General features: G+C 40.4%; 1 protein-coding gene across 2 annotated transcripts in view; it reads right to left on the reverse strand.

Moving 5' to 3' along the window:
- Positions 1 to 9,249: 9,249 nt before the first annotated feature.
- Positions 9,250 to 16,282, reverse strand: part of Clhc1 (clathrin heavy chain linker domain containing 1) — a 29,507-nt gene continuing 22,474 nt past the window's right edge. For both annotated transcript variants that reach the window (XM_075942527.1, XM_075942526.1), the window contains 2 exons: positions 12,555 to 12,734; positions 9,250 to 9,574 (listed from right to left, as the gene is read on the reverse strand). In XM_075942527.1, coding sequence (XP_075798642.1) covers positions 9,381 to 9,574; positions 12,555 to 12,734 — 374 coding nt within the window. In that variant the 3' untranslated portion in view covers positions 9,250 to 9,380. The remainder of the gene's footprint in view (positions 9,575 to 12,554; positions 12,735 to 16,282) is intronic.

The following is a 16,282-nucleotide window of genomic DNA, read 5'->3' on the forward strand; positions in this document are numbered from 1 at the left end:
GATAGCCATGACTTCTAATAAATGAGTGATTACTGAATCAGCTTTTTCTGAATTTAAAGCAGTTGCCCACTGAAAGCCTGAATAAGTGTCAATGGTGTGATGAACATATTTTAATTTGCCAAATTAAAGGATTTCATTCCTTTGGGTGCCCTTTGGATTAGTCCCTGCAGGCAGTGGCATTTGGTTATAGAAAGAGCAAGTAGGGCATTTCTTTACAATCTCCTTAGCTTGTTGCCATGTAATTGAAAACTCTTTCTTCAAACCTTTGCTATTAACATGATGTTTTTTATGAAATCCAGAGGCTTGTAGCACACTACCAATCAATAATTGATCAATTTCTGCATTACCTTGTGCTTGAGGACCTCGCAGACCCGTATGGGATTGGATGTGTGTTATGTACATAGGGCAAAGCCTGTTCCTGATCAAATCTTGAACCTGCAGAAACAATGAGGTTAGTTCTGTATCATCAGGTATAAATTCAGCACTTTCAATATGGAAAATAACTCTTTCTGCTTATTGTGAATCAGTGACTATATTAATTGGTTCTTTAAAATCCCTTAGCACCATAAGAATGGCATATAATTCCGCCTTCTGGACAGAATTATAAGGACTTTGTTCCGCCTTACCCAAGTCTTCTGATTTGTAACCTGCCTTCCCTGATTTATTGGCATCAGTATAGAATGTATGGGCTCCAGTTATTGGAGCATCACAGACGATTCAAGGAAGAATCCAAGAAGTTCTCTTTATGAAGTTAAGCCTCTTGCTTTTTGGATAGTTGTTATTAATGTCTCCCAAAAAATTAGCACAAGCTCCTTGCCATGGTTCATTATCTTCCCATAATTTCTTTAGTTCATCAGCAGTGAAAGGCACTATAATTTCTGCTGGGTCTATGTCTGCTAGTTGACAAAGTCTCAGCTTGCCTTTTATAATTAACTCAGAGACTTTTTCCACATAAGTTTTCACTTTCTTACTTGGTCTATGTGGTAAAAAGATCCATTCCAAAATAATATCATCTCTCTGCATTAAAATTCCTGTAGGAGAAATTTTTGATGGTAGTATAACGAGAATACAATCGAGCTCTGGATTCACCTTGTCCACATGTGCCTTTTGTAATTTTTCCTCAATCATTGTCAGTTCCTTTTCTGCTTCAGCTGTTAATTCTCTGGGACTGTTTAAATCTTTATCACCATCCAAGGTTTTGTTCAAATGAATTATTAGATCAGGTGTTATTCCAATAGCTGGTTGTAGACTGGAAATGTCTCCTAACAGTCTTTGAAAGTCATTAAGAGTCCGTAGGTGATCTCTCCTAATTTGTGCTTTTTGTGTCTTAATTTTTTGCAAACCTATTTTATAACCTAAATAATTATCAGAATCTCCCTTCTGAATCTTTTCAGGAGCGATTTGCAATCCCCATTTAGATAAAAGTATCTTTATTTCTTCAAACAGTCTGTTCAAGGTATCCATGTTTGAATCGGATAACAAAATGTCGTCCATGTAATAGTATAATATAGATTTGGGAAATTTCTTGCATATTATTTGCAATGGTTGGTTCACAAAATATTGGCACAGGGAGGGGCTATTTAACATACCCTGGGGGAGGACGGACCACTGGTACCTCCTCGAAGGTTGAGAATTGTTATAAGTAGGCACTGTGAAGGCAAATTTTTCTCTATCTTCTTTTTGCAAAGGTATAGTGAAAAAAACAATCCTTTAAATCAATAACTATAAGAGGCCATCCTTTTGGTAATAAAGAGGGCAAAGGAATTCCAGATTGCAGAGGGCCCATAGGTTGAATAACCTTGTTGATGGCCCTGAGATCTGTCACCATTCTCCATTTACCTGATTTTTTCTTAACCACAAATACAGGAGAATTCCAAGGGCTGGTAGATTCTTCTATATGTCCAGCATCTAATTGTTCTTGTACCAGCTGTTCTAAAGCCTGTAACTTTTCCTCAGCTAAAGGCCATTGCTTTGTCCATATTGGTTTCTCAGTCAACCATTTTAGAGGCAAGGCTGTTGGTATCTCTGAAGGGACATCAATTGCTTGTTCTTGTACAGCCCAAATGGCTGGTTTTCTCCGTTTGTAATATCTTTTAATATTATTCTCAGAAATATAGGCTCTAGAAGTAGCAGGAATGTTAATTTCGGTATTCCATTGTTGCAATAGGTCACGACCCCATAAATTCATTGCAATATTGGCTACATATGGCTTTAATTTTCCTATTTGTCCCTCTGGCCCTATACATTCAACCCATCTCATGCTCTGCCTTACTCGAGATAGGGTTCCAATTCCCAGGAGCTGAACACTTACATTCTGAAGAGGCCAATACGGATGCCAAGATTCTGGGGTAATGATACTTACATCAACACCTGTGTCCAGCAGGCCAGTAATAAAAATGCCATTTACACACACTCTCAGTTTAGGTCTTTGATCATTTATAGAAGTTTGCCAAAACACATGTAACTTATCTTTCTGATCATTATTGCTTGTAACGGTAGGCATGGGGCTTCCTAATTGTCCTGATGAGGCACGTTCTCTGCAGAAACTGGAAATGACTGAACCATGTTTGCCATGGGGGCCTGTGAGGCCCCCCCTCTCACGTTTCCCGACTGTATCAGGTTGCCTTGTCTATCTCTTGTAGACCTGCATTCATTCATCCAATGTCTGCCTTTTCCACATCTTCTACATAAACCTGAAGGCTGAGTCCTCCCATTTCTGTTATTTCTAGAAGATGCATTATTATTATTATTTCTGAAAGATGCATTATTATTATTATTTCTGAAAATCCGTTGTCTACAATTCCTTTTCATATGACCCATTTTGCCACAATTAAAACATTTGGTATTCTGGTGTCTCCTTTTACCATTGGAAATTGCTTCTTCTACCCATGCTTCAGTGCCATACTCAAATGTATCAACATTGAGTGTATGCAAGACCCATTCTTCCAAGGGCGCTGATCTGAGCTTTAAAGGCCCCAAAATCCTTTTGCATTCCACATTTGCATTTTCATAAGCCAAAGACTCAATCATTATACGTCTTGCTTCTGGGTCAGATATCCCTATTTGTACAGCCTTAGTTCATCTTTGTAAAAAGTCACTAAAGGGTTCTCTCTGACCCTGTTTAACTCTGACAAATGATTCCATTCTCTGTCCTGGGTCTTGTACCTTGTCCCAAGCCCTTAAGGCTGCTGTAGTACACATGGAGAGTGTGTTGTCATCCAAATTAGCTTGTTCCTGAGGGTCAGAAAAGAGCCCTTCACCTAGAATTTTATCTAGGGAAATGTCAATTCCCTTCACTTTTTCCTGCTGTTCTAAAAGTCTAGCCTCTTGCCTGAATAAGCATTTCCCTTTCAATTGCGGTCCACTCTCAAGTACCGCAGAGCTCAGCTGGAGCCAGTCCAAGGGGGTTGCTCTGCTTGTCGTGGCCCAAGATCTTAGCATCTCTTTAACAAAAGAGGCTTGCATCCCAAAAGTCATGACAGCCTGTTTAATTTCCTTGAGGTCATTCATATGGACAGCTCCCATGTATCCTCCTTGATGACCCTAGGGTTTCTGGAACCAATCACCTTCTCTGTTGTTATTACTGGAAAGGCAGGTAGAGCTTTGTGGAAATTGTCCTGGAGAGATTTACCCACAGATGTAGTTAAAATTTGCCTTTCTCCCCTTTGCTCTTCTTCATCAGAATTTAGAAATTCCTCAATCTTTTCAATTCTATTCACCATTGCCTTCTGCAATGTCTGAATCTCCTGTCCAGAATTATGTTCCAAAGCCTTCACTGAGGATTCTAAAGTATGAAGTTTGTCCATTAGAAATAACATCTCATCTTTGGACATAATTTTTATGGCGTAAACCGTGCCTTCTTGTATTGACAATCTTTCCATCAATCTGTCATAAGCTTTAGACAAAATCCGATTGTCACATTCAGCAGTTTTGATTCTCTCAGTTAATGTTTCATTTCCTACAGAAAGGGACTGAAGCTTACAATCCAAATCAGCTGTTCCCTCTTCCATAGTAATGAATTTCTCCTTAATATCAGCCACTAATGTTTCAGTTCCTACAGAAAGGGACTGAAGCTTACAATCCAAATCAGCTGTTCCCTCTTCCATAGTAATGAATTTCTCCTTAACATCAGCCTGGAGAACTCCAAACTGATTCTTGAGAAGATTGTTATCAGTCTGGAGAACTTCAAACTGATTCTTGAGAAGATTGTTATCAGTCTGGAGAACTTCAAACTGATTCTTAGAAGATTGTTGTCATTCTCAATTGTTTTTAAGCCAATCTCTGCCTTAAGAATCCTGGATTCGTCTCGTAAAGACTTTATCATATTTCTATTATCAAACCATTTGGTGCCAATGAAAACTACGAATCCCAGAAGGATCCATAGATGTGGGGTGATAGGCACCTCTTGTAAAATCTCCCACATGGTACAATTAAAAAAACTGTTAAATTCTTGAATACTAACATGTTCAGACATTTTATTTATAAAAGAAAATTTTTTACCTGCAATGATAGGTTCCTGCCAGTGGTGGTCTCTGTGTTTTTGGAGCCTGTCCTGGAACTAGCTCTTGTAGACCAGGCTGGCCTCAAACTCACAGAGATCCTCCTGCCTCTGCCTCCCAAGTGCTGGGATTAAAGGCATGCACTACCACCGCCTGGCAGGCCTCAAACTCACAGAGATCCACCTGCCTCTGCTTCCCAAGTGCTAGGATTAAAGGCGTCTGCTACCACTGCCCGGCCGGCCTCAAACTCACAGAGATCTGCCTGCCCTTGCCTCCCAAGTGCTGGTATCAAAAGCGTGCACCACCACTGCCCGGCCAAGTCACTTTGTATCAGACCAAATCTGCCACTGTGGCAGCTTTTGTTGCAAAACCGCAGGTACTTGAGCTTCTGCTAATTCAGGCAGTGGGGTTCCGCTGCAAAACTTAGCCAAGGCAGGCAGAATGGGCCTGTGTAGCCAAGTATGTCTCGGACTCGGCACTGGGGCCGGAGTCACAAACTAAAAAACAGCACCTGGGAGGGTGCTGTGTTAGCTAGTGGGCTACCCGCTTGAGTCGGGGGCAAAATAGCCCCACGTTGGGCGCCAAAATGTAGCAGCGTAAACGAATGCAGACAGATTGTAACAATATATATAGCTTTAATGTCGAAATAGACTTACAGAACCACCGTTCCAGCGGAGACCAGGAAATCAGAAGCAAGGCTGGGAGCACGCTCACCAAATTTATAGGCAAACATTAGCCCAAGGTGAACTCGCCCCCCCAAGGGGCGGGACTTATCCCTACAAGACAGGTCTTACTAACTTACACTAGTATCAGATCCCCACAGATACTTGGGCACACCAAGGAGAGACTGACATGGATTCATAAGGCTGTGGGAGTACCAGTAGATGCTGGCAAAAAAGAAACAAGATGAGACACATCCATAAGAATATCTTTAGGGGCTGGAGAGATGGCTCAGAGGTTAAGAGCATTGCCTGCTCTTCCAAAGGTCCTGAGTTCAATTTCCAGCAACCACATGGTGGCTCACAACCATCTGTAATGAGGTCTGGTGCCCTCTTCTGGCCTTCAGGCACAACGCAGAAAGAATATTGTATACATAATAAATAAATAAATATTTTTTTTAAAAAAGAATATCTTTATTTTGTGTGTGTGTGGAGGTCAGAGGTTGACCTGAGGTGAACTCAGTTACTCGCCACTTTATTAATTGTTGAGATGGGGGTCTCTGCTGAACCTAGAGGCTACTGTTTTGGCTAGACTACCTAGTCAGCAACCCCTGAAGACACTCCTGTCTCTGCTACCCCAGGACTGCTATTACATGTGCTACTCCTAGTTTTTTATATGAGTGTTGAGGATTGAAAGTCAGGTTCTCATGCTTACACAGAAAGCACTTTACCAGCTGAGCCATGCCCCGTGTCCAGTACCGTATGTGTGTGCGTGTGTGTAATGAATGCAGTTTTTATTAAAGAATACAACCAATTATAACTTATTAGTTATTGATAACTTTGTATATCCAGTATTCACTGATTTAACTTTGCTAAGTGCTTTTTTCCCCCAGGAGTGAATGAAGTTGATGAGTTGTGCATATTCTGTGCACAGGAGCAAGTTCAGATAGCAACCAGCAAGACTTCTAACTTACGTGTTAACAACCTAACATGATTCTAGTCACCGGAAAAACAGTGGCTGGGGTAGCAGACAAGTGAGTCCCTGAGGCTCACTGACCAGATGGCCTCATCTCCTTAGTGAGCACCATGTCAGTAAGAAACCTTGCCTCAGAAACAAAGGGGATGGTGCCTGAAGGACGACACCTAAGGCTGTCCTCAGGTCCCCACATAACAAGACACACACACACACACATGCTTAATCAGGGTGGCTATTGCTGGGAAGAGACACAGTGACCATGACAACTCTTATGAAGGAAAACATTTAATTCTGGTGGCTTACAGTTCAGAGGTTCAGTCCATTATCATCATGGTGGGACAAGGCAGATTGCAGGCAAACATGGTGCTGGAGAGGTAGGTGAGAGTTCTACATCTTGCGCAGGCAACAGGAAGTAGTCTGAGACACTGGGCATAGCTTGAGCATATGTGAGACTGAAGCCTGCCCCCACAGTGACACTTTCACCATAAGGCCACATCCACTTCAACAAGGCCACACCTCCTCATAGTGTCATTCATTCCCTATGAGCTTTATGGGGGCCAGTTACATTCAAACTATCCCACAAACATAATAAATAGATTAATTAATTAAATGCTTTAAAAGTGATTAATGGTCATTTGTTAACCTGGTATTTAGGGGAAGTCCTAAATGCTAAGAAAATTATACTTACTTATGAGTCTGTATATATACCTACCCCCAAACAACTTGAAAAACAAAGAATAAGACATGCAAACAGATTTCACAGCCAAGCCATGAAGAATGGCCAAGGGAGCACTGTACAGATACACGCTGGAAAAACTTACGGTCTATGTATGGTGTAATGGTAGCACACTTACAGAATGGAATAATGAGAATGAACAACTGCAACTATAAACAATATGGAAAAATATCACAAAAAGTAAAATGCAAAAGCAAGTAGACCCAAAAAATTGAATGCCTTATTTTGTTTATTTAAAATTCAAACGCAGGAAAAGGTCATTAATGGCAGGAGAAGTTGAGTAGCTTTGGGAGGAGGACAGGAGGCTGGAATATTCTGGAAAGATTTTATCTCATCATGTGGAGATTAGTTATACAGATGTGTTTGCTTTGTAAAAAATTCTAAAATGTGTAACATAATTTTGTGAATGTAAGCAAGAGTGAAGAGAATTTACAAGGTTAATATCAAATATGAAAGTTCTAGGTTTGCCTAAAATAGATTCAATCAGCAACTGTTCATTGAACATTGATTTTGTGCCCAGTACTATTTTTTATTTTGGTGAAATAATGGAAAATGTTTGTGTCTGAATTATGTTTTTCCCAAATTTACATGCTGAAGTCTTAGCCCACAGTGCAACAGAATGTGACTTTATTTGGAGATATAGTCAACTTATAGTGGGTGAACTCTAACTCAATATGAGTGATATAATACATATATATATATATAATAAGAAGTAATTCCTATATATGTTTATTGTTGTATATTTGCATATTATATCATTTATTTTTTATATATTGTGTTACACACACACACACACACGAGACAGCCTCACTCTGTAGCTGGCCTATGACTCACTGTGTAGCTTCGATTGCTGCAGCCTGTGGAGTGCCAGGATTACACACTTAAGCCGCCATGCTCAGATTTAGACACAGAAATCCATAAGAAGAAGAGGATGTAGAGAGACACAGAGAAGATCCCTTAGGCCCTTCACAAGGAGTCAACTCTGTAAAATGTGATGGAGCACACTTTTAACCCCAGTACGCTGCAGGCAGAGGCAGGGACATTGCAGGTTTTGACCAATCTCAGCTGTATACCATGTCTAAAGCCAGCTTGAACTTGCATAGTGAGACTCCATTTCAGGGGTTGGAGGCACAGATGTGACACACGAACGGGAAGCTGTTCTGATTGGCTGAATGTCTACTCTACTTGACTGGTACCCATGCCATACTGATTCTTAAATATTTTGAATATTATATCTATCCATAATAAAGAATTCTAAACTTCTGGGCAGGAGAGATGGCTCAGCAGTTAAGCGCACTGGCTGTTCTTCCAGAGAACCTGGGTTTGATTCCCAGCACCCACATGGCAGCTCACAACTGTCTGTAACTCCTGTTCCAGGGAATCAGACTCCCTCATACAGACATGCATGCAGGCAAAACACCAACGTAGATAAGTTTTAAAAAATAAAAATACCCCCCCCCAAAAAAAGAATTCTAAAATTTCAAATACTTGCAATTATTTTTTAAAAATTATCTCTTGTTGTCTTTTGGGGTGGGTTTTGCTTTGTTGTTATTCTATTTTGTTTGGCTTCTGAGACACTCTCACTATGCAGTCCAGGCTGATATTGAACTCATCACCTTTTTGCTTCAGCCTCCTGAGAACTAGGATTTTAGGCACTCAACACTGTACACAGTACAAAATGATTATTTTTAAAGATCCATTTTCCATGCCCAAGAGTACCCAAGGCAATCTGTCTGGTCTTTCCTTTAAGTAAAAACATGCCAAGATTCTAAAGCTCAGTTGGAATCTGACCTTTTCCGCTTATAAAATGGCAAAGGTTATCATCCGTACGTGTGTGTGTGTGTGTGTGTGTGTGTGTGTGTGTGTGTGTGTGTGTGTTTGTGTGTGTGTCCGTCCATGTGTGTCCATGGATATGCAGACAGACATCAAAGACTGGAGCCCTCCTTGAATCAGTAGGACAAACTTAGTCTAGTTCTTTCCCAGCACACTCAGTCTTCAAGTAACATCTCCTTTTCTTGCAGAGGCAAGCTTGAAATATCTGACATTTAGAAAGTCAGTGCAAAGGGAGAGCATCGCCCACACCTTCTTCAGTTCCAGGGATCAAATTAGATGATGAGAAGGTAGCCAGCCAGGCAGTGGTGGCGCAGCCTTTAGTCCCAGCACTCGGGAGGCAGAGGCACGCGGATCCCTGTGAGTTCGAGGCCAGCCTGGTCTACAAGAGCTAGTTCCAGGACAGGCTCCAAAGCCACAGAGAAACCCTGTCTCAAATTATGCTATCTTTACGCAGAGCTATACTCTTGGATTTGCTCTAGATCTGCTATAAGAAGTGACCACATGGTAGGAAGGAAGCAATGGTTTCAAGGTCAAACTTGAACATCATAAGGGAAGTGTCATTTATTGCTGAGAGCATTATACTTAACATTTATTCATGTTAACTATGCTAAAACCAGTTTACCCAGCCAATCCTATAAAATGTTGTACAAGCGCCCTCAGGTGGACAAAACGTAGAACTACCAAAAAACATGTTCCATTAAGTTGATGGAATCATCTTCCAAAATTTCTGAAACTCCAGCCTGGGATCGAAGAATGGACATGATGTCACTAGACAAATTTTCAAAACCATTCTGTAAACAGATATTTGCCATATCTTGCCATTTTTCTAAGGAGCAAAATGGATCATCCATCATAAGATGCTCTATTTCATCTGAAAAAGAAATAAAGCATTACACTATAGAATTCCTCTTACTTGACAATCCACACTTAGCAAGCCTTCGAAAATGAAGAGACCCCATTTCAATACAGCTATTCTCAAGCCGGGCCTTGGCCCAGAGTTTGTGCTATGACACGTGCTCAGGTCCAGACCTTGCACATTCCTGAACGCCAGTTTCTTCTCCTTAACTGCATCCGCTCAGCCCTCTGTGTTCCCCTTCCACCTCACTTGTCTCCTTCTTGTAAGGTAGATGGTGTTGAAGGGTATAAGGCAGTGAGCTCAGAAAGTGAAGAGCGGGGGCCCCTTCTTAACAGTCCGTATGCACTCCTGGAAACAAGTGCATGCTGAGAACCTCACACTTGGATTCTCATGACCCTTTAAATAGCTTCATAAACATTTTAGTAGTGCTGCACGAGGACTTAAGACACTCCTTAGCAATCTATGCATGCTTCTTCTACACAGGCCTCGTAATCATGAGGTATCTATAATCAATATTGTCCTAAAAAATGAAATCAGTTTACTTTTTTACAAATCTCATATGGGGGCTGGAGAGATGTCTCAGAGGTTAAGAGCACTGGCTGCTCTTCTAGAGGACTCAAGTTCAATTCCCAGCAACCACAAGGTCATTCACAACTGTCTGTAACTCTAGTTCCAAGAGATCTGACACCATCACACAGATTAACATGCAAGTAAAACACCAATGAACATAAAATAAAAATAAATAAATCATTAAAGAAATCTAACATGATTACTTTTGAGAGAAAACTGATAGTAACTCTCGTTGGTATTTATCACATATTTATTTACTCTATGTACGAGGGATGCACATGAGGTTGTAGATGTATGTGTACAGGTGTCCACATGAGAGAAAGCCTTAAAAACTACCAGCCTTCTATTTCTGAGATAGGGCTCTCACTGGCCTGAAGGAGTTACAAATGTGCGCCAGCATGCCTGACTTTCTCACACATGTTCTGGATGAGAACTGACAGAGCCACCTCCTAAACCTAGTATTCATCAGCTCATGGAACCAATACTTACCTATCATCTGCACTGCTTATAAAACTTGGTTACAGAAGATTTCTCTTTTGATTACTATCATCACTACTATTTTATTTTGAGCACAATTGTTATTTTCCTATTAAATACTTTAATCATTATTTGTAATGATAAATTCAGAATATTAGATTATCTTCCTCAATATATTTCCAGGTAACTATTCTTTCTTTGGCCTTAGACAATAATTTGAAAAGTTATCTGCTTAAGCTTCTATATAAAATTAATGAAAAGGGAGGATATGTTAAATTTTAACAGCTCTTCAACTTCACTGCAAAGTTACATTAAGAAAGAATGTCCCAAGCCGGGCAGTGGTGGCGCACGCCTTTAATCCCAGCACTCGGGAGGCAGAGGCAGGCGGATCTCTGTGAGTTTGAGGCCAGCCTGATCTACAAGAGCTAGTTCCAGGACAGACACCAAAGCCACAGAGAAACCCTGTCTCAAGAAAGAAAGAAAGAAAAAAAGAAAGAAAAGAAGGAAGGAAGGAAGGAAGGAAGGAAGGAAGGAAGGAAGGAAGGAAGGACCTCATAAATATGTATATAATGGATCTGGAAATTAAATTATCAATATCTAATTAATATCTAATATATATAAATGATAATGATAAATTACATAAAGCTTTTGGGGGGCTGTTCGAGACAGGGTTTCTCTGTGTAACAGCCCTAGCTGTCCTGGAACTAGCTCTTGTAGACCAGACTGCTACTCAAACTCACAGAGATCCACCTGCCTCTGCCTCCCGAGTGCTGGGATTAAAGGCGTGTGCCACCATTGCCTGTCATATATAAAGTTTTTATAAGAGTGTTGCCTCTTTCAATGATTATGGCATTCTCATTGGGCTTAGTAAAGATTTTTCATTCTAATTCCTTCATGGCAGTCTTCACATTTATAAACTCTAAAAGTTAACTCTGGAAAATCTGAGTTTAATCATCTTGGACTTCTCCATAAATAACTCATTACTATCTCTTTCGCAACAGCACTTGAAGCTCCTTACTTATGGTAACATATTTTCCTGAAAATACCTCTTGCCTTCAAAGAGAATGAACTTTGGTCAGATCTTAAAATCAAGTTATAATATGCCTTAAGATCATTTAAAACTATGTACTCAGTCCGGTGACTTATAGTGTCCTCAGCCTGTTTTAAGTTTAACCTGCCTCTAAGAAAATAATGAAAGCGACCTTAGTGTGCCTTGGCCTTCCCACTTCATCATGTTTTACAAGTGAAGCTAAATGAACAGTTTTGACCTTAAACTGTGTACTTTCCTATGCCTCTGTCAAAGGTGGGGGGGGGTTGTAATAATAATTTATCCAAAACAGCAAACAGGGCTGGGTGGTGGTGGCGCACACCTTTAATCACAGCACGAGGGATGCAGATGCAGACTGATCTCTGTGACTTTGAGGCCAGTCTGTATCTACAACACTAGTTCCAGAACAGCCAGGACTGTCTGGGAGGAAAAAAAAAAGGAAAAGAAAGAGAAAAAAAGGAAAGAGGAAGGAAGTTTGGAAGGAAGTTTGGAAGGAAGAAGGAAAGAAGGAAAAAACAGCAAACAGGTTGAAAGCAACCTTAAACAACAACAAAAAAACCCCTATAAATACTGGACGCAATGTTTGCATACAGGTTGATAATATCTGATTGTGGTTTTGAGCTGTTCTGGGTCAATGACATAATTTCTTCCCTTGTAAAACTGTTAAAGGTTTCTTCTCATTCCTTTCCCACACCATGTTTTCTGTGGTATTCAACAAACACAGTGCAAAGCCCTCTGTTAGGGACAGACAGGCAACAGACACACACACCAGGCAGCTGACAGGCCACGGACCACAAACTACAGACACGACACGGGAGAGTAGTGGAGAATTCGAAGTTGGTCTAAAGCATACTGAGCAGAAGTCTCTCTCATTCCTCAGTGCATCACAGGCTCACTCACCTTTCCCGCCTTTACTGATCTCCTGAAGCAGCTTAATGCCAACCTTTTTCATGTCCACAGAAAACAGATGAAGCACAGCAAGTGCAAAAGATAAAAATGGTGGTTTTCCATCCCTCTCTTGAGTAAGACATTTAACTAACTCAGTTTGGGGACACGCTGTTATTAGGTTTATCAGGTCATCTGAAAGTGAAGATGAAAACCAAATCTCACTATCCTGAGGTGACAATCACCTAGACATAAACAGCCCATGTGTACTCCTGCCAATCAGCAATTGTTCCCACACTTCCAAGGCTCCCTTTGATCCAAGTTCTAAACTCAACAGTATTCTATTTTAAACAAAGTAAGAAAAAAGAAAGGACAATTCAGAGCAAGGAGTATCTGAAAATATAAAAATATATATTAAATAATATCGAGGAAAAGGACTCTGTGGGCAATCAGAGACTTGACTTCTAAGCACAGACCCACCAGTCACTTGTCTTTGTGACTCTGTTTTCACACCTCAAAAGTACTAGAGTTAGAGTTGTAGAGAATTTGTAAGATTTTATGCAACACACCAGGTGGTGGTGGCAAACACCTTTAATCCCAGCACTTGGGAGGCAGAGGCAGGCAGATCTCTGTGAGTTCAAGGCCAGCCTGGTCAACAAGAGCTAGTTCCAGGACAGGCACCAAAGCTACAGAGAAACCCAGTCTTGAAAAACAAACAAACAAAGATTCTATGTGACACTAGGTTGTATTTATCTTGTCTGTTTCTTAGTAATAAATAATCACTGTAGTTGGCTTTTTAAAATTATTTGCCTATGTGTGTGCATGTATGTGCGTTTCTTTTTGCTCACATACAGACCAACATCTAGGGAGTCTAATATCATCTTTCCTTCTGTGTGCTGCATAGAAAACAGAACCCAGAGTCATTTCTCCCCTAAAAGTATCAAGTATTTGGAAATTCAAAACTGAAGGTTTTAAGAAGCAATTAATACCCAGGCAGTGGTGGTATACTCTTTTAATTGCAGCACTCACGAGGTGGAAGCAGGCAGATCTCTGTGAGTTCGAGGCCAACCTGGTCTACAGAGCTAGTTCCAGGACAGCCAGAGCTATATAAAGAAACCTTGTCTCAGAAAAAAATATTCAAATGATTAAGCAAACAAACAAGAAAACATTTTCTTAGAAAAGTAACAAGATAATGGGTTGAATCATTCAGTTGTTTTTGGTTTGGTTTTGGTTTTTCGAAACAGGGCTTCTCAGTAGCTTTGGAGCCTGTCCTGTAACTTGCTTAGTAAACCGGGCTGACCTTGAACTCAGAGAGATCCACCTACCTCTGCCTCCGGAGGGCTGGGATTAAAGGTGTTTGCCACCACCACCTGTCTGAATCACTCAGTTTTAACATCTAAAATTAACTCATTTCTTTCTATTCCACTCAATAGTTATTCAAACTTCTCTCCTGTAAATTGATTTCTTTCCCAATATTACCTGCAGGAGTTGATGTCTAATTAGAAAGAATAGCATTTCTAATCTGCCCCTTTGCTTACTGTCCTTTAGATCTGCTTTCCCACTCTTTGCTGGTGATGTGTCAATCATCTTATCTCCCATGTACTGTCCTAATAAAAACGTAAGCTTGTTACTTGCTTCACCCACAAATGCCCAGAGCAGTGGTTCTCAAAAGACTGTCTATGGTCTACAATGTCATAGCTCCTAGGTTACTTGTCTTTCTTTTTCTCTTTCACTCTTCTACAAACACACAGCAGTATTTTCTAGAGATCATATGTGTGGTGTTACAGCAGATACGATGAGCCATCTATTTTTAAGAATCTTCTCTTTGGGCCTGGAGAGATGGCTCGGCGGTTAAGAGCATTGCCTGCTCTTCCAAAGGTTCCTGAGTTCAATTCCCAGCAACCACATGGTGGCTCACAACCATCTGTAATGAGGTCTGGTGCCCTCTTCTGGCCTGCAGACATACACACAGACAGAACATTGTATACATAATAAATAAATAAACATTAAAAAAAAGAGAATCTTCTCTTTGTGGGGCACTAGGAAAGATCTATCTCCCTCCTCCAACAGTCCCAGCGACAAACCAAACTCAGTTCCACCAAAGTTCCCCCGGAGAATCCACGAGTTTATTAGGCTTATTTATAAAAGCATGGTGATGGGTGACATCAAGGTGACCACACTGGACAGTCTTCACCATGCACTAACAATGGCTTTGCCATAGACGTCTAGTCTTCTCTACCCCCTGAGACATCGAAGCCATACGCAACCAGAGCAGAAGCGCACACTGTTGGGAGGTAGCTGATACTCAGAGGAGGCTCTACCACCCTCCTGGCTCCCTCAATAGTCAGCAACCCCACTGTAATGATCGTCCATAATTGGGCCCATCTGAACTCACGAAGATGTTTGGTTGGGGGAAAAGAGATCAACACCTAGACATTACAAAGAAATAAAAATGTAAAATAATTTTACTCTTTTGACTAAATTTTTAGATTCTGGAAAACAAAGTTGTTTTTCATAAAATTATTTATGACAACATGTTATGGGTTTATTATTGCTACTTTAAATAAGTTGCTAAATATTTCACATTTTCTTTTAAATAATATATATATATATATATATCCATAAGTGTGTGTGTGTGTGTATAAAATCACTGTAATAGTTCAAGTGAGACCTGAGAAAAGATCATTTGAGAAAATGTGATCTAGGATAAAACAGTTTCTAGATAGATGCTTACTAAGTTCACTTTAGTGGTGGAAAAGATGAGCAAACAAATAATTTCAGGCATTTTGGTTATGCTTCTGAGTTTTGCTTTTTGGTAGAGTGTCTTGGCTATGTATCCCCGGCTGGTTTGGAGCTTGTCATATATACCAGACTGACCTCAAACTTGTAATCTTCCTGCCTCAGCCACCTAAGTGCTAGGACAATAGGTGTGTACTACCATGACCTGCTTTCATTTCAGGCTTTATTCCAGAAATGGCTAAAGGGAAAAAATAACTACAATCTTTATTGTATTTATTGCTGTGGTCTTGTCTTAAGAACAAGGTGTCATCCCACCAGGAGGAAAACTTTCTGATGGGAAAAACCTCGTTAGGAACGGCCATGAGGCTACAGACTCTGGAATATCTTTTGTTTCTGTCTGTAACCCCACATGTGTTGCTGCAAATGTCCCTGTATCATAATGTGTTCATCTCATGGATACCTCCTCATCTACTGGGCATTTTATCTGTGATTGTCCAGAAGGTGACACCTCCTTCAGCCGCATTGTCTAATTGATATCAACAATGTTAGCTGATACAAAATTCTGATGAATAACAATGAACACAAAGAATTACTACACAGTCGGTGTCTATGAGTCCCCCTAGGAGCTGCTTTAGACCACGGCTCAAGTTGACAATTAGGAAAACAGTTGAATTTTCCCCAGTTGCCAGGATAGCTGTGCACTATCAGCTGACCTAAAACTTCAGCGTAGCTTTGGATTAGACCAGATGCCTTGTTAATAGTTTTTAAGATAAACTATTCCCAGAAAAGCAACCTAGCTTACAAGGACTTATAGCTGAGCTGTGTGATTTGTTAAGCCAGAGTTAAAAGTGCAAAGCAAGCTAATTGCTACACACACTTTCTTTGCTAGGTCTGACTGATGACCTAGAACAATAATTAATTACAGTTTTTGCTCAGAATCACTGTGGGGAAAGATTTTCTAACTGGCCAGAGCTACAAAAAAAATAATTTGACTTCATAGATCT

Source organism: Microtus pennsylvanicus, chromosome 12, assembly GCF_037038515.1.
Source record: "Microtus pennsylvanicus isolate mMicPen1 chromosome 12, mMicPen1.hap1, whole genome shotgun sequence".
NCBI lineage: Eukaryota > Metazoa > Chordata > Mammalia > Rodentia > Cricetidae > Microtus > Microtus pennsylvanicus.